At 50.8% G+C, this 20,463-nt stretch overlaps 7 protein-coding genes across 7 annotated transcripts; 6 read left to right on the top strand and 1 right to left on the bottom strand.

The window, feature by feature from the left end:
- Positions 1 to 1,637: 1,637 nt before the first annotated feature.
- Positions 1,638 to 2,335, top strand: J7T55_001494 (uncharacterized protein; the record flags this gene model as incomplete). Its single annotated transcript, XM_053145595.1, has 2 exons — positions 1,638 to 1,822; positions 1,912 to 2,335. 2 exons carry the CDS (start codon positions 1,638 to 1,640, stop codon positions 2,333 to 2,335), a joined length of 609 nt encoding a protein of 202 aa, XP_052991755.1.
- Positions 2,336 to 2,638: 303 nt separating this feature from the next.
- J7T55_001493 (isoflavone reductase family protein) lies at positions 2,639 to 3,650 on the bottom strand (the record flags this gene model as incomplete). Its single annotated transcript, XM_053145594.1, has 2 exons — positions 2,639 to 3,535; positions 3,615 to 3,650. The coding sequence occupies 2 exons, from the start codon at positions 3,648 to 3,650 to the stop codon at positions 2,639 to 2,641; spliced, it is 933 nt and encodes a 310-aa protein (XP_052991754.1).
- A 1,591-nt stretch (positions 3,651 to 5,241) lies between these two features.
- Positions 5,242 to 6,435, top strand: J7T55_001492 (uncharacterized protein; the record flags this gene model as incomplete). The annotated part of the gene is made up of 1 exon (XM_053145593.1): positions 5,242 to 6,435. One exon carries the CDS (start codon positions 5,242 to 5,244, stop codon positions 6,433 to 6,435), a length of 1,194 nt encoding a protein of 397 aa, XP_052991753.1.
- Positions 6,436 to 8,304: 1,869 nt separating this feature from the next.
- Positions 8,305 to 9,923, top strand: J7T55_001491 (uncharacterized protein; the record flags this gene model as incomplete). Its single annotated transcript, XM_053145591.1, has 3 exons — positions 8,305 to 8,798; positions 8,961 to 9,154; positions 9,226 to 9,923. The coding sequence occupies 3 exons, from the start codon at positions 8,305 to 8,307 to the stop codon at positions 9,921 to 9,923; spliced, it is 1,386 nt and encodes a 461-aa protein (XP_052991752.1).
- A 1,622-nt stretch (positions 9,924 to 11,545) lies between these two features.
- On the top strand, positions 11,546 to 12,854 carry J7T55_001490 (uncharacterized protein; the record flags this gene model as incomplete). Its single annotated transcript, XM_053145590.1, has 3 exons — positions 11,546 to 11,716; positions 11,775 to 12,262; positions 12,350 to 12,854. The coding sequence occupies 3 exons, from the start codon at positions 11,546 to 11,548 to the stop codon at positions 12,852 to 12,854; spliced, it is 1,164 nt and encodes a 387-aa protein (XP_052991751.1).
- Positions 12,855 to 13,587: 733 nt separating this feature from the next.
- Positions 13,588 to 13,931, top strand: J7T55_001489 (uncharacterized protein; the record flags this gene model as incomplete). Its single annotated transcript, XM_053145589.1, has 2 exons — positions 13,588 to 13,728; positions 13,809 to 13,931. The coding sequence occupies 2 exons, from the start codon at positions 13,588 to 13,590 to the stop codon at positions 13,929 to 13,931; spliced, it is 264 nt and encodes an 87-aa protein (XP_052991750.1).
- Positions 13,932 to 14,386: 455 nt separating this feature from the next.
- On the top strand, positions 14,387 to 20,282 carry J7T55_001488 (uncharacterized protein; the record flags this gene model as incomplete). The annotated part of the gene is made up of 4 exons (XM_053145588.1): positions 14,387 to 15,623; positions 15,696 to 16,335; positions 16,446 to 18,805; positions 19,429 to 20,282. 4 exons carry the CDS (start codon positions 14,387 to 14,389, stop codon positions 20,280 to 20,282), a joined length of 5,091 nt encoding a protein of 1,696 aa, XP_052991749.1.
- Positions 20,283 to 20,463: the final 181 nt, after the last annotated feature.

Genomic DNA, 20,463 nt, shown 5'->3' with positions numbered 1-20,463 from the left:
GATGATGATTGAGTTGTAGATATCAAATGCCCACTCGCTTCAGGGACTAGTCATCAAACTCGAACCAATTGGCTCGCCTTCACTTTAGGAAACCCAAATAGCCACTGGAAAAAGTGAAGAGGTCTTTTATGAATGCCCCATATTTCTGTATGTGTTCAGTGATATCGGACAATCCGTGTATAGTACTGTCTGTCTATGAGCTACCCCGGTACTGCATTCAAATCCGCACCACCCGGCAGACGGAGAGTACTGACAATCTGGCAGAACACTCTCGCGGGAGGCTGTCCATCGCGGGCAGTGCAAATCTAGTGGTTAAGCTTCCCAGTGATGGGTTTGGTAACAAAATTTAAATTTTGTCCGAGAGCAGCACTTGGAGGACGTCGCAGTGCCAACGCACTGGCACAACCCCATCAAACACGGCAAACATCAGACACACTCAGGGCTCGGGGAGCAAATCTAGAGCGCCCCAGGGCGTACCGCAAGGCACACTGCAATGGAACGGCACTTCAATCGAAATATGAAAGATAGGCAATCAACTATTTCTCTACCTTTTGTCAGGGACTAAGAACGACATTCTTCAATCCTGTATTTCACTGAGGTACTACAATGTTGCAATGCATTAAATGTGGCAAGACTTGTAGACCCAACACATCAACTGACCTTTTATGATGTATCGTGCGTACCTTAGTTCTTGTTAGGACTTGTAACTGAGTGCAACAAACCTTCCATGTAAGGTTGTCTCGCAGTAAACATACCACTTAGTTACAAAATAAATACGGACAACGAATAATTCTTGGTACCTGCATTTCCCACGCACGTTTCAGCAATGAAACGGGCTGATCCTAGAAAGCTTCGAGCTAAGCAACATCTCCGCGCGGGACTGGACTGAATTACTCTCAGTTGTCCTGCACAGGCTACTTCAAAGAAAGGTTCTGTCAAGGACGATACTTCCGATTTTGGCGTGCCTCGGGGAGATTCGAGAATACACCGGTCCAATGCCCGAAGACGTCAGTCCAACCAAGTACCGTGGGCAAGGTTTAGAAGTACGCACGCGCTGTAAATCAGTAAGTCTGATATGCCTGCGCATTTACAGGGTGTACAGAACTAGGTTCTCTACGCTGTTCAATTGGAGCCTCTCGGCACACCCGCAATCTGCCGAAACGTGACGAACAACCTTGCAATGCACTACTGGACACCGAGAACGTACATGAAGCATTCGCGAACATAAGCCGCGACAAACTTTGCTCTGCTTGCAGTGTCCGACACAGATCTGCGCTTCTTCGAAACTCGCGGACCGCGCCGTTTCTGCACCTTGAGCGTCCCCTCCGGCATTCCGCAAGAATCGCGGCGCTGCCCCAGGAATATGGCCTTCTGTGTGATTTGAAGACACGGCTGCGGATGTGCCTGCGGACCCCACGTCTGTGGACGCAAGGACCAGCAGCTCAAAAAGGACGATCCTGAGCTTTGGACTATTCTGTGCCAGTTTGCCAAATACCAACGTATCAAGACGTATACATCCTCATTGCCAGTATCCCACCATAACCTGCTTATCGCCTATCATGGGTCCCTTTAAGCTGACAACACTTTGTGCTTTTTGTCTTGTCCTGTCCCATATACTAGGCCAAGCCACAGAACCCATGAGAATCACGACTATTTCTTCTCGCGATGGGTACTCAGTGCTCGAATGCTGGCAGCTTCACTCTACCCCTGTCGAATACATGGCCGCATTGAATTATGCCATCGGGGGCCGCACCACAAATGTGAAATGGTCCACCCTCAGGCCCAGAACATACGTCGGTCAAGCATGGGCACCACATGTTCAGTGAGTTCTGCCCGCACCTTAAGCCACTTGAGGAAAGCAATCCACGGGAAAATTTTAAGAGGGTCTCGATGCTGACGTGGAACACGAAGGTTGACCATTGTACTAAATGGGATGATACGCGTTTCTGCACCATATACGCCACCTTCTTCGCCGGCTGCCAACGCCACTACTACGTGCAGCTGCTCAAACCAAGCGAGTCCTGCAATGGCGCAACAGACTGCCTATGTCTTGTCTGAGAGACTTCTCTATCCGGGGTCCGTCTCAGTTGCGACTGCCGAAAGCCCAGTCGCAGCTCGCCAACCACCGGAGGAGGAGATCGCATACATCATGCCAGGCACTTTGACTTCTAGCATCATTTTGGTTACAGATCTTCGGCATGTGAGCAATCTTGCCGGCCACGGCGCTGAGTTCCCTTCGAACGAGCCCACTGTACTGGTGCAGATTCCTTTTGAAAATGATGAGATTCCTGCGCACACAGTTCTTGGAACGGGAAGCTGTAGCAACGCTTTATGAATGCGCAATGGGTGGTTCCCGGGGTGTCACGCTGTACAAAAGGGTTGTCTCGGGGGCGGAACCAAGTTGACATTTGATTCAATGCAATGAATATTTGGGTAGCTGTCAACGTATTTGCGACTATTTCCTCGTCTGCTTTATACATTTTCTCCCCTCAAACCAGATGAAGCTTCGACTAAGTCTGTCAAAGACCCGGGAACTGAATTGTTTAGTAAAGAAGAGACATCTCACATGTGTACCAATGTGTCAGAACGAGTATGCAAGTGCTTGAACTGGCATTATTGTTCTTAGACTAGATGACAGTCAAAGCTCCCCAGCCCTCTTGAACAATTTCTTCTCCACAATACTCTTGATAATAACTTGGACCTCATCATCACTCATCTCCTGGACACCCAACAGCTCGTTATCTGGACTATGCCAAGGGTGCGCCATGTCGGGCTGCGTGTTAGAAAACCTGATCATGTCTCCGAACACCTGCATATTGATTATGCCCGCCTTCAAATCTGCGACTGCCTTATCAAAAGTGGCCTGGGGATCCACCGTCTTGACGACCCATGCGTCCGAGCCTAGCGCTTCTTGCGCAAGCTTCAACATTTCCTCGTCGCTCTTAACGACAGAGTAAACAAATACGGGCCGGTTCTCGGTTTCCACCGGCTTCAGTAGGATACCGGCGACTGCCTTGCCCACATCGTCCAGCATCGTCCAGGGGTGCTTGTTGGTCCCCGTGCCCATAATTGTGGCTTTCTTGTTGTAAAGATCGATACCCTTGAAGCCAGTGCGCAAGTTCCAGTCCAGGAACGGCCCGTTGCAAACAATGGACCACGTCATCGAGCCGCTGGACTGTTCACAAACTTTGAACAAATGGCGGTCGCGTGCATCCTTCATCGCGAACACAGGCAATGCGTTGAGCTTAGGGTTGAATGGGTCGAGGCTGTAGTCGGATGGGATATAACGATACACCCCCACAGCAGCAGCGGCGTTCATGAGGCGGATGGGGGTGTCATCCTGAGTAAGGTTCGCATCGACGCACGCATCGCAGCCACGCAGAGCTGACTCGAGGGATGCAGACGAAGAGTAGTCCACGACATGGACATTGACTCCATTGGGAAAAGCGTGATCTGCACTTCGAGTCAAGACAGTCACCTGGAAGTTGTTACGAAGTAGATTCTTGAGAATTGGGGCTCCGACGTTGCCCGTTGCCTATGTGGAGGTCAGGTCAGGTGTTCCGATACCCAGGGCTTCTATTCACTAGCGGAATAGATATTGCATCTCTACTTACTCCCGTGAGCGCCACTTTCTGGATTGTTCTGCCCATTGTATTCACGTGTGATTCTTTATGGAGGAAGCTGCAATGTATCCGTCTTGTTTTTGGTAAGGTCAAAGATCTACGGCTAGCTAAACTTGGCGTAACTTTTCTTCTAATAACCTTCTGGAAATGCTTATTTAATCGGAACAGATAGTGGGGACCTCCGTCACCTCATGATGATATTTCAGACTAGAGCGATATGACGGACGAGGCGTGCTGAGAAGTTAAAATCTGCGACACATTCGAATGCTGTTCAAGGGTCTGTGTAAGCCTAACGCACGGCGTCAAATTCTGACCCCGAGGCACCTCAGCACAAGTTGGCAGCCGGCACACACTCAACAGTCCTCACTCGGTCTGCATATCGGTGAAAGCAATTGAAAGTACCCTTCATCCAGTGGATTCCCAAATGCCCAACAAGAAGAAATTGTTTGATGTCATAGACCCGTATTGCCGCTTTATTTCAATTCATGGTTTGATCCTATGCATATCAGGTCTCCGTCGATTGACCAGAGATACAGAACTAATTTTTGTAGGCTTTCCTTAGACAATTATTGATAGCTTATCCCTGATTTGCGTAAAATTGTATTCACGAAGAAATCGACGTGACGGACTGACTACGAAAATAAAGTGCTCGTATCCATCCTTAACCCGCTTAGAGGAATTCACATAGCCGGTACGTGTTGATACATTTTGTGAATATCGTTGCAAATTAACCTTTTGCATCTGAATTAGTAAATAAGGTCCAACGTTGTCGGTGCCCGGGGCTGGAGACGCACAGCATTGACCTTGAATGTTCATCTAGGTCCGCCCCTCTTCACAGTAGACTAGATGTTTAGAGTACATTTGTCGTAAGGCGCTTTTCACAGGAAAAGAGATACAACGGCTGTGAGGTTCAGTTCGTCTGAAAACTCGAGAGGCGTTCCCAGAACGTTGTGGAGTAAGATTGAAAGACGGGTTGTACTGGCACGTGCGGGAGTGGGCTCGGATTCAACGGCTTCGGGAAGCCCATGTGGCAAGCCAGGGCCTGTTGGACCAAACCCAATTTTGAATTTGTTTCAATCACAAGGACGTCCGCAAAGCATGCAGACAAGGCAGATTTGAATTAACCTAGCTACCCGGGGTTCTCCACAGCAGAACCCGGATGATACCTTTGCCATCACATAGCGGCATCCCGCGTATCGTACTAGGAACGCGTACAGCTCATCACTTTGACTTGTATTCCGATCAAGTCAGGTCGCAATGACATGGTAGGTCCCTAAGAACTCCCGGTTCAGGCTTAAGCTGGAGGAGGATCCTCTTGTCTCATGGAAGAACTCTAATGATGCGGCAGTTACAGCAATGTTGATTTTGCCAGACAGCTTTGTCGTGTTCAAGGGACGCAGGTATGGATAAAAGACCACATTGAACGTGACATCCAGACATCTCTTGTTCCTTCCATCACGGCAACAGTATTTACTCGTTTGAATCCTGGCCATCTTCGTCGAAAATAGTTTCGCCCTTCGACCAGACTGTACCTTATAACGTAAAGCTTGATCGGTCGTAATTAGCAGTCATTATGCCCACTATGTTGACAAGCACGACCACTACCGCTTCAGTCACAATGGACAAGAAAGTCCGACTGAATGGCGTCGCCTCCACCATGGACGTCAATCTAGCAGGCCCCAGGGCTTCGACGATAATTCATGGTATCGAGGCACCACTTGAGCACGACCACTACTATTGGTGGACGCGCTGCGCACCACTTTTTTCAACCCTCCTTAACAATTCCGCTTCCTATTCTGCAGAACAGAAAACCAAGCACATGCGCATTTTCAGAGATGTTGTCATCCCAACACTGGGCCCATCACCATCGAAGGCAAAAGTTAGACCACTTCTGACTAGTGACGGGTCACCCTTCGAGCCGTCATGGAATTTCCAGCAGGATTTGAACATCGTTCGCTACAGCTTCGAACCTCTTTGGAGCAATGCAGGGACGGCTGAGAATCCGTTTCCGGGCGATTTGATACCGACTTTGACGCCTCTGCTTCGTTACGTCTCCGACGATGTCGACCTTCGGTGGTTCGACCAGATCTGGGACTCTTGGAATGTCCGAGGTCAAGAAGCTCAGGCAGCGAAGGCAAAGCTGCCACCTCATAAGAGCCGCGCTCCACTGGTTTTTTTTGGGTTCGATCTCAAGGGAGAAAAGTGCCACCTTAAGGCCTACGTATTCCCGATTTTGAAGCATCTAGCCACAGGGCTTAGCACAAAGCAGCTCGTTTTCAACAAAATCCGCAGTCTTCAACCATGCGGTGACGCCTTCCATGTTCCCGCCACGAAGTTAGAGAGGTTTATCAGCACATATGCCGAGGGATGCTCAGTAGAGATGGTTGGTATCGACTGTGTTAACCCATCCAACGCACGTTTCAAAATCTATGCCAGGACAAAATCCAACTCAAAGGCTGTCCTGCGAGACGTTATGACGCTGGGCGGTGCACAGACGGACGAGGTCAGCTTAAAGGGGGTTGAGCAGGCCTTGAAAATCTGGCACTTGTTGCTAGATGAGAGAGACGGTTTACGCGATGACCAGTCTAAGCCCCCGCGTAATCCCCAGCACCAGCACATCGGAATCTGCTTCGTGTTCGAGTTACGGCCTGGTGAGGAGCGCATCGATGTCAAGGCTCACATGCCGTGGTGGCAGACAAACAAGAGTGATCTGCAGGCTGCGGCCAACCTCACGGAGGTATTTTCCATCCTGGGCTGGGATGAGCATGCTTCAAGGTACGCGCGAGGGGCTGTACAGGCGGCGGCACTGTAAGTAACATTGTGCTCACATGCTCGGGCGCTTAAATATGAGATTTACCAACATAAATCAAATAGGCCGCACCAAGACTATTCCAAAGTCGGAGCTTTGTCATACGTGGCGTTCAACCATGGCAACAAAGGAGATTACATTTCGTCTTATTTCTCACCAATGGTTCATAATTAGTTCCCCAGGTTGGGAAAAGGTTTGGTTTCCATGGCGATGGAGAAGCATGAAATGAATCAATAGTAGTTCCGCCTTTCAGGAGATGGTGTATAAGGCTTTGACTGCCTACTATTGCGTTTACGGTTTCTGGAAGGCTTGGTTGGTGCAGTTTAGTGGTTTCGACGGGTCTCGAAAACAATTTCGTCAGTGCGGTGGACCGGCTAGGGCTTGTACTTCTGACACGATGTGTGCTCACTCTGTTACATGTGCTCACTCTGTTACATGTGCTCACTCTGTTACATGAGCACTTCGATACTTATATAGGTGCCTCGTGTTGAATACTAGGCTCAGGCAGTGTTTGAAAACGGTTACTCTACTAGAGGTCAATACTAGCATGCAGTACTAGGTAAAGTTTCAGGCCTTGAAAAGACGCCGAAATAGACCTTGACTAGACGATGGCGCGGACTGTTGGTCGTGAATAGCCCAGCCTGGCAAGTCGGCCGAGTAATTCCTTTCTATCAACGATGGGTCCCAGAACCATAGACAATGTCTTTTGCATAAACTTCAGAATCTCGAAGAACTTCACTCGGACCAGCTACACCATCGCCAGGAGCCCATAACTAGGGGCGCTCACCCACAACGATCTTTCACACAGGCGCCAGGGGTAGTGACAGCACAAGCCAGTGGAGAAGATCTGAGTGGGCCAGTCCCATAGACACAAAGGAAGTCCCAGAATCAAGCAAGAGAGCGTGACGTTTACAGTGTTTCAGATGGAGACGGCCATGGTCCTGACCACCTGATGACGGGACTTCCATCTATCCTGGTTCGTATGTCCGAATCAGTTCACCACCTGCCTCGTAGCATGGACTGCGATCGACTGGGTGGTGGTCGAAATGGGGCTCACAGTTGTACTAAGCTGACTTTGAGATGCTCTACATCTTAACAAACTTGAGGACGGCCGGATCAACTTTGTTCTGATCATCAAAGAGCTACGTCAATCATTTTCCCCATTCATGCTTCCAAATGTGCACCAGCTTCCTCAAAATGTACGTGGTACACAGTACACTGTAGTCTTCCTGCGTGAATGGGGCAGAACGTACAGACCAAGCATTCAGTTACCTGGGCCCACCAGTTGGGCAGGTTCCGTACCCTCTGGTGGCCTTCATCCCTCTCTCATTCGTCGGTCACTCTTTCCCTTTCATCAATTCCCTCTGAACACCCCCTCCCATGTTGGAGCTTGTTTCCACAGCATTGTCTGCGGTCTACCAACCATCAATTCCACTCTGAGAGTAGTCTACAACAGCAGGGAGCGCGTTGTGGACAGTACCAAACTTGCGCTCCGATTGCCAAGGAAGGCCTCCATGATGATGTCAGTGACCTTAGGTGTAGGCCAAGGTAAGTGCTCCCCGAGCAATACTGGAGCATGGATGGCACCGTGTAGCATGCAGGCGACATCTATCTCCGTTCCTGCTGCTTGCGTGCTGGCAGAACATGTAGCGACCACCATTCGAAGCTCACTTGACCGACAGGAATTCATTATCATACTCACTATCTCAATTAAATCAGAACACGGTAGAAATACATTGAGAACCAGTAACGCCTAACAAACAGACTCTACAGACTCTTCAGCCAAATCGCTGCCGATAGCTTGCGAGCTCCGCTCAAGCAACACTGCGATCATTCTGAGGGCCGTTTAAAACCGAACTCGCTCATCACTCTATGGCAACCATCCAAGGCAACAGCAGACTCGAGATATTGCCCATCGAGGTCCTCAACATGGTCCTCAGAGAGCTAGCCCCAGCAGGCACCGACCTTGAAGGCCATGAGGCAGAACAGAAACAGTGTGACGATCTGCTCAGAATGTGTCTGGTTTCCAAGACCATGGACGCAGTTGCTAGGCGTCTCCTATATCAAGACATCCGCTTGTGCCGTCTGGACGCCATGGTCTATCTTCTGGCAACATTCTATAGAAACCCCTCCCTCACAGGTTTAGTCAGATCTGTCTTCTTCAGCCCTGACGAGGAGGACGACGATGACGATGTGCCCCTTGCCTGCATCCTCGACCTCACGCCCATGTGTAGTCACCAGGATCCCGACTACGCATTTTGGACGGCGGGAAGAGTCACGGCAAAGGCTCGGATGTCACCGATGACCAGGGAACAGGTGATCTACACCATGTTCTATAAAGTCTTGTCTCGGACCTCAGCTCTGCAGTCATTGTACTTCAAATTGCCCTCCGTGTCTAGTACCATCGGTCTGGAACATCGTACTCGTTTTCCATATACTTCTCGACGCGGCGTTCACCTGCAGAAAATCAAAATTTTGTTTGAGGAATTTTTTCTGGGACATGCTTTCTCCAGTCTTGCTAATCTCAGCACGGTTGGAATACTCGAGGATATCCACCGTCCAATGACACCCTCCACCGCTGGCCTACTTCGAAAGTTGTTTTCCCTTCCAGGACTGCAAAAGGCTGTTTGGTCCAACTTGAAGCGACCGGTCATAGTACACGGGGTGCTATGGCCTAGTACCTGGCCGTCCATCTTTGGCCCTTCGACGAATCTTGGAGATGGTGCGTCTAACACAAGTTCCCTTCTTACAGGGTCTTGCCATGCCATTCTAACATCGGACGTGCTAATCCAGGCGACATTCCGGTCTCCACAGGTGTGAAGAGAGTCGAGCTTCGATACAAGAAGCTTCGCATCGAGAATGTGATCAGTCTCAAGGCAGCCTTCCCGTGTTTAGAGTCTTTCACAATCGTCAACTGCGTCTTCGTGGAGGAGAGGCCCACTCCGAGCAACCACCCTCTGTTTCGAGTGCTTGGGGAATTCCAGAACTTGCACACACTTGAGCTCGACTCCTTCGCTGAATGTTTCATTGCACCAATCACAACAGCCTCGGGACCATCCACACTCTTCAACCTTTCTGACTTGTCGGCGTTACACACTCTGGTAGTGCCAGCGGACGTTTTTATTCGGTTCGTGCGCGACGAGAAGGAGCTGCGCATCGAAGGCTTACGTGTCGTACTTCCTGGCTCGCTGCGATGCCTGACCTTGGTTCTGACCAAACGGTTCCAGCTCAAGTTGCGGAGGTCAGGCCATGGGATGATGAGGCACGAGATCATCCGCGTGTTTAGAGTGTTTTTGCAAGAGTTTGGACCTACACTTCTCGAGGACTTTCCTCACCTGGAAAAGATTGGCCTCTGTTACCAGCTAATGGACTATCGCCAGCATGATGTTTACTGTCTGGTCCCGCGGCCGACAACATATGCAGAGGAGGCCCGCTGGTCGAGTTGGGTTGTCCCCGAGCGCTTCGGACGCCACATCGAAGAAGAGCGGTAGTTCGCATGTTCTTGTGACAGCTTTAGCACCGCTCCAGAAATCTCGGTCTGAAGACTAGTCTACAATGACTATTGGTTGTGAGTGGGGAATTTACTGCTGCTGAGGCGCCTGAAGCAAGAGAGGATTTTCGAGATGTGGTCGAGGCGAATTCCCTGTTCTCGGAACACCGCGCGCCACAGCACTGCCATCTTCCATGGATGCGAAGACGACACTTCGGCTCGGGGGCACTGCCGCTTTTTTGCCGGGGAGCAGCATCACAGCACCGGCCGGACACCCTTGCAAGCTGCCAAGCTTGCGCGACGACAGAGAAATTCCGATTCCGCAACCACCTTGCCTCCACGATAACATCACTTGACTTTAGGTGTTTCTCCGGGGCAGCATCGAGGTTGTGGTGCATTACTGATGTGTATGATGTTGAGTTTGCAGGGAGCAGTGTTCAGGTGTCGAATTGTGGCATGATGACCAATACCCTGTCAGTTTGTGTAGCATACCAAAGTTTTGGAGGCGATGATGGTGGAGGCCATGGATTGTTGGTCTTCCAGATGGCTTAGGCAGTGAGCTTCGTCAGCCCCAGCCCAGCTATTGCCCTGCTTGGGAGCCGCTTCAGAAAAAAAAAATTGTACAAGTTCGGAAATCAGTGTGACCAATCGTGACCAACGCGGCCCCTTCCGTCGGGAGGCCTTTGATGTTATACATATTATAGACAACTAAGAAGCAGTTCATGGTGAACTACTGGCCCCTTTTCAAGATCCGTCCTACCATCCGCGTCGTTTCGCGGGCCTTAACGAGCTCACATACAGTAGTGGCCTGCGGAACACGCAACTCTCTCCACACGCGCCTCTGTTTCAGTCCAGGGCCCCATGTCCCTGAGCAATCGGCGTCGCTCACCAACGACCCTCATTCATGCGCGCGTACACTGCCGGGACCCACTGACAGGCTTCTAGATCTTCGATCGCTCATCCCAGTTGGTCATCCGACCAATCGGCCAACTTCTATTCCTGGCCTAACCAGTTTGGTGCAAGGTTTCGGCGCAAATCCATGTTCTTGGACGCTGCGCGACGACGGCACTTGCGACAGCATGGCGCCCGTCAAGTATATTGCCCTACTACGGTATACTCGTCCATCTTATAGCTCGCCGTTCTGCTCACCCCTTAGAGAAACTACGCCCGTCATCCCCCCCTTCTTCGAGACGTGTTCCTGAAATCCCGGGTGGCGGAAGAAACGGCCGTGTGGTGTTGTGCATGTAGTGCCAACACACCAGTGGTTTGGCCACAGTCCACATGTTACATCAGAAGCAGAATTTTGTATGCAGAATGTGCCGTTTACCCCGTCACTGAAGTTTTAAGCTTCTTTTCGACATTCTTGGCCCTTCCCTGACATGTTGGACTGACTTTCTTTTGAGGAATCTTCCTTCCCATCCCGGTCTTTCCGAAATTATTTTACTTTCTTCTCTTTCTTTCATCGATCCACTCGTTAAAGATCTACAGCCCATTTCTCTCACTTTCTACCTCCACGCTGGCCTGGGGCCGCGGATCGCCGCATCCACCCCGACTCGCCCTCGACACTGACCCCGTCTTTTACAACGCTCGAGCGAGTCCAATCGTGGTATTGGATCGCCAAAAATGGACCCACGACAGGCGCGGCCCAACGACGACGGCTTTGGCGCCTACATCAACGCAATCGGGTGGTCACTGCTATCGCTCGCAGGACTCGTCGTCGGCGCCCGAATATGGGCCAAGATATCAGCCCACAAGGGGCTCTGGTGGGATGATTACATTGTGTTGGCAGCATGGGTGAGCATGGACCCGTGTCATGCAGGCAGGGCACATTCACTAATGCTATGCACAACAGGTCATGCTCCTAGCAGACGTAATCGTCACCACAGTGGCGGCTGAAGCCGGCCTGGGCAAACACATCGACAGTGTGACAGGCGACACTCTTGTGCGGACGATGCTCCTCAGTGCTGTGGCACAGACGCTTACCATTCTCGGCGCCGCCTGGTCCAAGACGTCCTTCGCCGTAACGCTGCTGCGGCTGACTGTTGTCTCCCACGTGCGCTATCTGGTCTGGTTTATAATTGTGTCACTGAATTTATTCCTCACCTTCACAGCCTTTCTGCCGCTGTTCCAGTGCACACCCATCGGCAGGAGCTTCGACCCCAGCGTGGAAGGGAAGTGTTGGGACCGGACGCTGGTGCTGGTGTTGACGATGTTCGGCGCGGCATACTCAGCGGCTGCAGATTTTGCACTGGCGGTCATCCCGTGGGTGCTCATTTGGAACTTGCAGATGAATCTGAAGGAGAAGGTTGGTGTGGGTATCTGCATGAGCTTGGGCATTATGTAAGTCGCCATCCATCCCGAAACAACCTCCAGCAGACTTTCAGGTCAGGCACGTCAAATATCAGACGGGGCTGACACACTCTACAGAGCTGGCGCAACATCAATCATGCGCTGCCAAAAAATACCACTCCTCCTCACCGCCGACTTCACATTCGAATCAGGCCAGCTCTCAATCTGGTCGGCGGCCGAGATCGCCACGACGATAATGGCGGCATCAATACCGGTGCTACGCCTATGGGTCAAGACGATCGTCAGCGTGCACTCGCGGTACCGCCTCTCGTCCGCGGATAGGACCTTCAACGGGCGCGGCGTGCTGCAGGGCCATGGCCAGCGGTCAAAGATGACCACGTTGGCCACCACCACCACGATCACGAGCGGCGGGAACAACATGGTCCGCAAGTCGAGTAGTAAGCGCGGGCGCGCGAAGCTGGCGGACATGGGCTGGGCCAGCCGCAGCAGCTCCGACTCGGAAGACCTCGAGGCCTTTGGATCACCTGCGGGCGGGATCTCGGGCGGCGCGGCGGGTGGTATCGTCAAGATGGAGACGATCACTGTGAACTATGACAAACGAACCGCGAGCATGATTGATTAAGTATGCCAGCTGCATCTAAATATGATTGTCTATGTGGGTCAGTCATAATTGAATTGAGTGCATAGCTTCGTCGAGTCCCGATGACAGCCGTGAAATGGATGGTCTCTTCGTGCCATGTATCTCTGCTCACCCCCCCAAAAAACGTCTTGTCGCCCATTCGGGACACGCTCTCACACCACCATGGCTGTTTATATCTGCATGCTGACGTACCACGCCGGTATCCTCTGGGAGCGCATATGGTGATATATGGCGGATCTGTCTTAGCGGTCTCTAGACGATACGGTCAGTGTTGCTGGAGCCGGCACTATCGGCGTGACTGTGGCGCCCCCATTGAGAATTTGGAGGGCATCATGTTCCGCATCTGCAGTGATTCCTTCTGCATGGATTTCGGGGATCAAGCTGTGGTCAGGGCAAGACACAGATCTGCAAAATAATTGGCACCGGGGACGGGGTGGGGACGGGCTTCGCCTATCCATCTCTCGCGCTGCACCGATTGGTTACGTCGTTGCCACCACCTCCAATCCCTCCCCCTCGGAACGACCCATCACGATGAATTTCACAAGGACAAGCATGAGGATAAGTGTCCCAAATAATTGTTGAACTTGGACCTTATGTCAATTTTGTTTACCCGGGAAGGGGGGGGGGGGGCCAGGTAATTAATCGGACTTCTCCTATTTGTTTTAAGATGGAGGTATTAACGACAGCGTAATCCAATCACTAAGCCATTTTCATCATGATTTTGGCCAGCAGTCGCAAGCAGTTCGTGGGCAGTGCCGTGGTCACAACTCGTCCTGGGGCAAACAAGACGCTGGCCCTGAAGGACCGTGGTGCCCTGTGGGAACCGCAAGCAACACACACCCATGTTACTGACAAGGTGAATGTCATAGTATCTTGTCTACACCAGCCAAGTAAAAAGATTGGCACCTGCATAGCAGAAATTGGGCCTGAATGCAGGCTGGGCTGAAGACTCATCAGTGCCGACTCAGCCGGACGATCAAGGATGCAAATCGGCCCGCTGATCGAGATCCCTATGGCAGCCACCGGGAGCTGCAACAAATGCTGCATGTACTGGGCTGACCGGCGATTTTGTGATTCAGTCAAATTAAAGTTGAAAGTGTCGAAATGGGCTAGGTGTGCCGCCACAGCGTCAAGATATTGAATCACATTTGCTGACGCTGCGACGGATCTGCACATATGCATACGGACGTTTCACTTGCGCAGCTTGCCCTGTCCCACGTACAGCAACACAGGCTGGTGACCAGTGCAAGATGCACGTCATTCGATTCAATCGCCTCACTCAGTTGTCTCGAGCAGATAGCTTTGGTTTGGTCTGGACACCTCGGGGCAGCAGTGGCGCAACCATTCATATGCAAATTATGTGATGATCTTGACCGTGTTGAATTCTGTCCGTCGCCATAAACCTTGGGATATCTCCGCGTGAGCTTTCTGTAGGTAATATCAGGAAATTCCCTCACTTCCAAAGTCTGAAACGCAATTGTGCGTCCTAATTCCAATTCTCGAGACTACAAGCCATGCATCGACTCAAAGCATTCCTGAAGTGCACAGGGGGAAAGCTCAAGCAGTCGGGTCGGGACGCACCGCCGGGTCCTGGTTCAAGACAGAGCATTGAGGTCAACCACGCACCTCCATTTGACCGACAGGAATGCAATGAATCGAATCCGGAGGGCGGTCATCGGGTTTTCCGATCAACGCAGCATAGATCAGTCAAGGATGATCATGCCGTCCAACTCGAGCAATCATCCAGGGCAGAAACCCGCGAGATCCAAGCCGACTATCATATGATTCCAACGAATGCAACCATTGTACAGCAAGAGCTAGGCAGGGCAAAGCCAGATGAGCAAGATGACCTCTGGCAGCAAGCTATGTACGACCTCGAGGTGAAAGAGCGAGTGAATATCCTCAACTTGATAGGCACAGAAGACACGCCTACTGTCCATGAACCCAACGACCTATGCAAGATTGTCCGTGAGGCCGTAGAGGAGGTGAGAAGGAAACAGGTAGAACATGAAAAACGGCCGACTATTTACAAAACGGCCGACAATATCATCGAGCACCTAACTCAGGCCGGCGACTTCGCAATCAACTTCACCCCAGCTGTGGCGCAGCAGGTCTGGCCGATCGCCAGGTGGCTGCTACGAATCCCTCTATTAGCAGCGGAGCAGATGGACGAACTTTTTCAAATTGCGGATCTTGTCTCGCACGCGATTGCGCTAGGATGTGTATACGAGACATATCTCAACAGGACCAATACACCCCGCGACCCGCTTAAGATTCTACATGAATGCCTGCGTGGCGTTTACAAATGCGCCCTTCAACTCATGGCAATGTCCGCTCAGTTGCTGGATAAAAATCCTGTCGCTTTTATCGCTTCTTCGGTATGGAAACCGGATGATATCATACAAAAGAGTAAGGACTTCGCGAGTTTGAGGAAGCAGTTGGAAGAGGCCGTGCTGGCTGCGCAAGTTGCTAAAACTTCTCGTAGCGATGCCTTCCTGAACTTATACTTGGAAAAATGGGGGTTCTCAATGGCCGAAATCGACAAGCGTCTAGTAGACGTTCTTGGAAAGATGCAATCAAGGGAAGAGGATGAATTGCTTAATTGGACGAGCGACATATTGTATGGGGATCATCTCAAGTCGATACTTAACCGCCTGGCACCTCTCACTTGCAACTGGATTCTGCGCCATAGAAGGTTCCAAGAATGGGAGAGCTCGACCACTGGTTCGTTCATTTGGTTACAGGGTACAGGTCAGCAGTCGCTCCCGTTACCATCACAAAATCATCTTCTAAGACTCAAGCTAATATGCGTTATCCCTGTAGTTGGAACCGGCAAGTCATTTCTGACCTCCTGGATCATTAAGCATAAGCAGGACTTCCTCGAAGGATCATCACGCCAACATCTTAAGCATGAAGGTCTTGCGTTCTTCTTTTTCAATCGCGACGAACCATCTAGAAACACGACTCTGTCTTGCCTACGTAGCCTTGTCCGCCAGTTGTCAAGACCTTACGGACAAAGTATTCGTTTGTCTCCTGCTCTACATAAGTTGCGCAAGCAATGTGACAGAGAAGCAAGGTCATTGAGCCTTGAAGACTGCAAAGAGCAGCTTCAATCAATCAGTGAACAATATCCGAGAACCACGATCATCATCGATGCTCTCGACGAATGTTGCAAAGGTGACAGTTTTACGGGCAGACAAGCTCTTGTTACCTTTCTCGCTGATCTCATGGAGAGAAGCAACAGACGTCCTCTGAACATCATTGTCTCTGGACGTCCTGAGGGTGACATTCTGAACGCTTTTCGAAGGCGTGACAAGGTGATCATATCGGCAGAAAACAACGGCGACGATATCCAAAGATTCCTTGAACACATAATCGAAAACGATGAACGCGTGGCCACCAAGTGGCAGGCATCTCTGAAGAAAAAAGTCATCAAAGAGATACTCAAGAAAAGCAAATCTGTGTAAGTGTCGTCAGGTTCCTAGCCAGACTGGCTGTCTTTGTCACATAGAAATTGTTTCGACTGCTCTGAAGATCTCTACTGTACTCATACCCTCCTAATAAAATCGACAGATTCCGCTTGGCAGACCTCCACATCACCTCTGTGGTCCAGCACGGGTACATTCTGGGGAGTGATGTTGACAAGGCGCTCAAGAATCTGCCCGACAATCTTAAGGAAATGTACGACCAGATATACGCTGAAAATGTCGGGCAAACAGACTCTACAGCTGCTAAGATTGTCAGAAGGGCAATCATGTGGGTCCTCGCTGCCAATGATCCGCTCACGTCAGACCAAATACTGTCGGCTGTCCATATCGATCCGGTCACCTATATCGACGTGACGCTCGGTTACGCGGTGAAGAATGCAAGTCACTGGGCTGGTTCTACAGGGTCAATGCCCGTGATCGATGGCCACTTTGAACTTGACACCATTGAGGAAGACACTCTCCTCGATTTGTGCGCCAACTTCTTGTTTTTGGACGAGCCGCAGGACATGTGGCCATCAAAGAGGTACTGGCGCTTCTGCCACGCATCGGTGTCCGAGTACTGGGAAGAAAACCACTTCGGCGTCTCAGATGCACATTCTCATGTGGGAGCGGCTAGTCTCATGGTGTGCATTGAGAGCCATAGGCAAAATACCACCAAAGGCGCTCAGTCAGGCCTGACAAATCATAATTTCGATAGTCAATCTTCACTTTCCTCCAGAGAGCGGAGAGACTGCCGTCGTGGTCCTGAAGCTCCATCACCAAGCAGTCACAGACCATCCTCATTGCCGATCCGGAATTCTTTGTTCAACTACTGTTCCGATACCTGGCCCACCCACGTTAAGTTGGTCGTTGACTCAATGACTGCCAAGGATGGCGAAAGTGGGCACTCGGGAAAGACTGCACGTGAGGAGCATCGAAATGTTCTCGTGTCCGCAAAAAGCTTGGACGGTCTTCTTCGACAATTTATCGGCCAGCCCAACAAAAGCAGCGAAGAATTTCATTCATGGGTCGCTAACAGAGGTTCTCTCTGGGACAAAAAGACTCTTGCATTGAATGCAGTGGCTTCCTTTGGGGTGATTGAGCTCGGCTTCAACCATATATTCAAATCTTGGTTGGAAGCACTACCCGTCAATAAGGCTGGCGGCCAAAAAGACAACGCGTTGGAGCAACCAATGGTGAATTTGACATTGCAGACGAACAAGGGCTGGAATCTTCTCCAGTGGGCCTGCTATCACGGTAATACAGAGATTGTTAAAGAGCTGATCTCAAAGGCCGGAATGGATGCCCAAGACGTGGCCAACGGTACCCAGTCTCCTTTATCGCTTGCTTGTGAGGAAGATCACCTCGATCTCTGCAAGGCGCTAATTGAGGATTATGGTTGCGATCCAAATAGGCCATCCAACTTCTACAACCCCTTATATGTCGCAGCGGAGCATTACAACACGGAAATAATTCGCGAACTCTTGAGACGAGGTGCGGATCCCAACCAAGAGTTGACGATGGAACTCATCTCCTCGGATCGGCCACCCAGTCCTCTTGCTGTTGCAATTGACTCAGGATATTTCGGGGCAATGAAAGTCCTGGTTGAAGAGGGTGGAGCGGACCCGAATAAAGTCTTTCCGAATGCAAAACAAAGCACCGCTGCGATCACTGCTGCATCCCATGTGGCGCACCTGGACTACCTCGAGTATCTCGTCCATCTAGACCAGCAAGTCGACACCTTTGAGGACGCTGATCTAGGCCAACGACGTGTTGACCCCAACGCGACCATTATGACTGGAAGATACGGATCTATTCTAAGTGCTGCAATGTCAAACTTTCACTTCAATGGAGAACTTTACGATGTTGCACTCGACCGCCTAGCGGCTTTGGGAATAAATTTCAATACCTCTCTCCGATATCCGTTGGCATCGTCTGACGCATATCCCTTTGGTTCAGCGCTTGAGTACTTTGTAAGCAGGGGAGACATGAAGAGGACACAAGATCTCGTTGAAAAGTTCGGAGCTGATGTTGACTATTGTTCTGATTATGGAGTATATGGGTGTGCCCTCATCGCCGGCACCCGAGCCTACGGGAGCAATATGTTTTGGGAACAAGGTGACGAAATAAGTGAACATGACAACCAAAAACGGCGCGAGATGGTTCATTATCTCGTCGAGAAAGGCGGGGCTAATGTCAATCTCCAAGTTCCTCATGGTGGGTACCACAGCCCGCTCGTTGGGGCGGCAGTCCTTGGAGGATTAGAGGAGATCGAGTACTTGATCAAACAGGGAGCTGAGTTGAACCAGGTCCTAGAGTATGGGGAACATCGCAGCGCGCTCATGGCGGCGGCGGCGGCGGGAAAGGAGGCCGCGGTGTGGTTGCTGATTGAGAAAGGCGCCGACGTGAACAGACCAGAGAACCTCGGCTGGGAAGACAAACTACATTTGGGGCAGGAACTGATGAGTAACCGGCGTATCTTTCTGCGTTCGAGGAATAGTATTGTAGAGTGGGATGAAATGCAAGGATGGCCGTCTGGATGAATTGAAGTTTGATAGGGACATTGGTGAGACTGCTTCTCCATTCGCAGTGATCACACATGTCCTCGATAAGCGTAATTTTTGTTACACAACCAATTATCTATTGTCCTTTGGATGAAGAACAACGATCACATTTCGTGGGCCAATCTGTGTAGAAGACGAATTGCAATCTTCCATCATGGACTAGTCCGTTCGATACGATTCTTTGTTCCTTTGTATAACTCCAATGATTGAAAATAAACTGTTGCCGAAGGAAAAACATACATGCATCGCAATATCTGTTGTGGTTCTGTAGGCAATCTAACTCTATATTGCCTTATTGTTCAGCCCGTTGCCGAATAGCATTCAGAATGTGATTTGTTGAGATCACCCGGGCCTTCTCAAAGATCTACATTTTGCCGGACTGTGTCTTGCTCGGATATAGCCGGGACGGCACTTGAACTGCTAGCTGAGTTGTGGATTGAACGTTCAATTATAAAATCTTCTTGTCTTCTCCACGGGAAGAATAACTGGGACGCCAGAGATCCGCACTAAACACTGCCAGTCCAGTCCCAAACGTGCGGCCACCAGACACGATGGTTCACTTTCCGCCTTGTATTGTTGCCAGCACCCTCTTCTTGACTGTATTTGGTGCCGAGTGTAACCAGACGCGAATGCTACAGTTTGCCCACGGTCTGGTTGACGCGCAGAACAATGGATCCCTCGGCAACTTGGATGGCGCAAACCCAAACAATTTCACCTACATAGAGAATAACAAAACGATTGAGATCACGACCGGCGTTCTTGGCAAGAAGTTGCACGTAGACCACAACCGTACCACCACGGACCTCACAGAGTGTGCTACGTATACAGAAATGATCATGACCGATCGTGCGTCTCCCCATGTCGTGGGAACACAGGTTCGCCACGACCCGGACAACGACATGCTCGTCTATCTGGTTGACTCGGTCGTCTCTACGACGGGGTCTTGGCTCTTCAACGCCAGCAAGACGCTCGAGTGGGTTTTGAAGGAGGACTGGAGCATGATACCGGCCAGCGAGCGAGACAGCCGCGAGGCTCTCAAAAACGCCGCGGATGCCTATTTGGATATGTGGAGTAATAAGAGCGCAATCGAAGCTGTGCCCTGGGGCACGCCTTGTGCCCGGCTGGAGGGGTCCGCGTACACCGGCAACGGATCTCCTACCGACAGCTGCAAGCCTGGGATACCGACCAATAACTCGCAGGCCCCAAATATCAATAGGCGCTACGTTATCGATGACTCATTTGGTTCGATTGATGTGATCAACATCTTCCAGCACTTGAGCAACGCTCCGGACAGTCATGAGTTTCGCATGGTCAAGGGAAAGCTTCGGTATATACACACCATGACGATCGCATCAAGTGGAGCAATGCCTGCGATATGATGTCGTGTGTCCAGACTCGCAGAATGTGATGATGTGGAGATGGCGAGCAGATCACAGTGCAGAAGGGGCGGAATTGGGCTAGCACAACGGTGGAAAAGTCCCCCCCGTGGCGGACAATTTGTTCATTACTCGAGCTTCAATTAGCTTACAGATCACTGGCACAATACTAAGTGGCAAAAAA

This window comes from Diaporthe amygdali (assembly GCF_026229845.1).
Source record: "Diaporthe amygdali strain CAA958 chromosome Unknown NODE_21_length_814164_cov_65_183785, whole genome shotgun sequence".
In the NCBI taxonomy this organism is placed as follows: Eukaryota; Fungi; Ascomycota; class Sordariomycetes; order Diaporthales; family Diaporthaceae; genus Diaporthe; species Diaporthe amygdali.
This window is presented reverse-complemented; position numbering and strand designations above follow the sequence as displayed.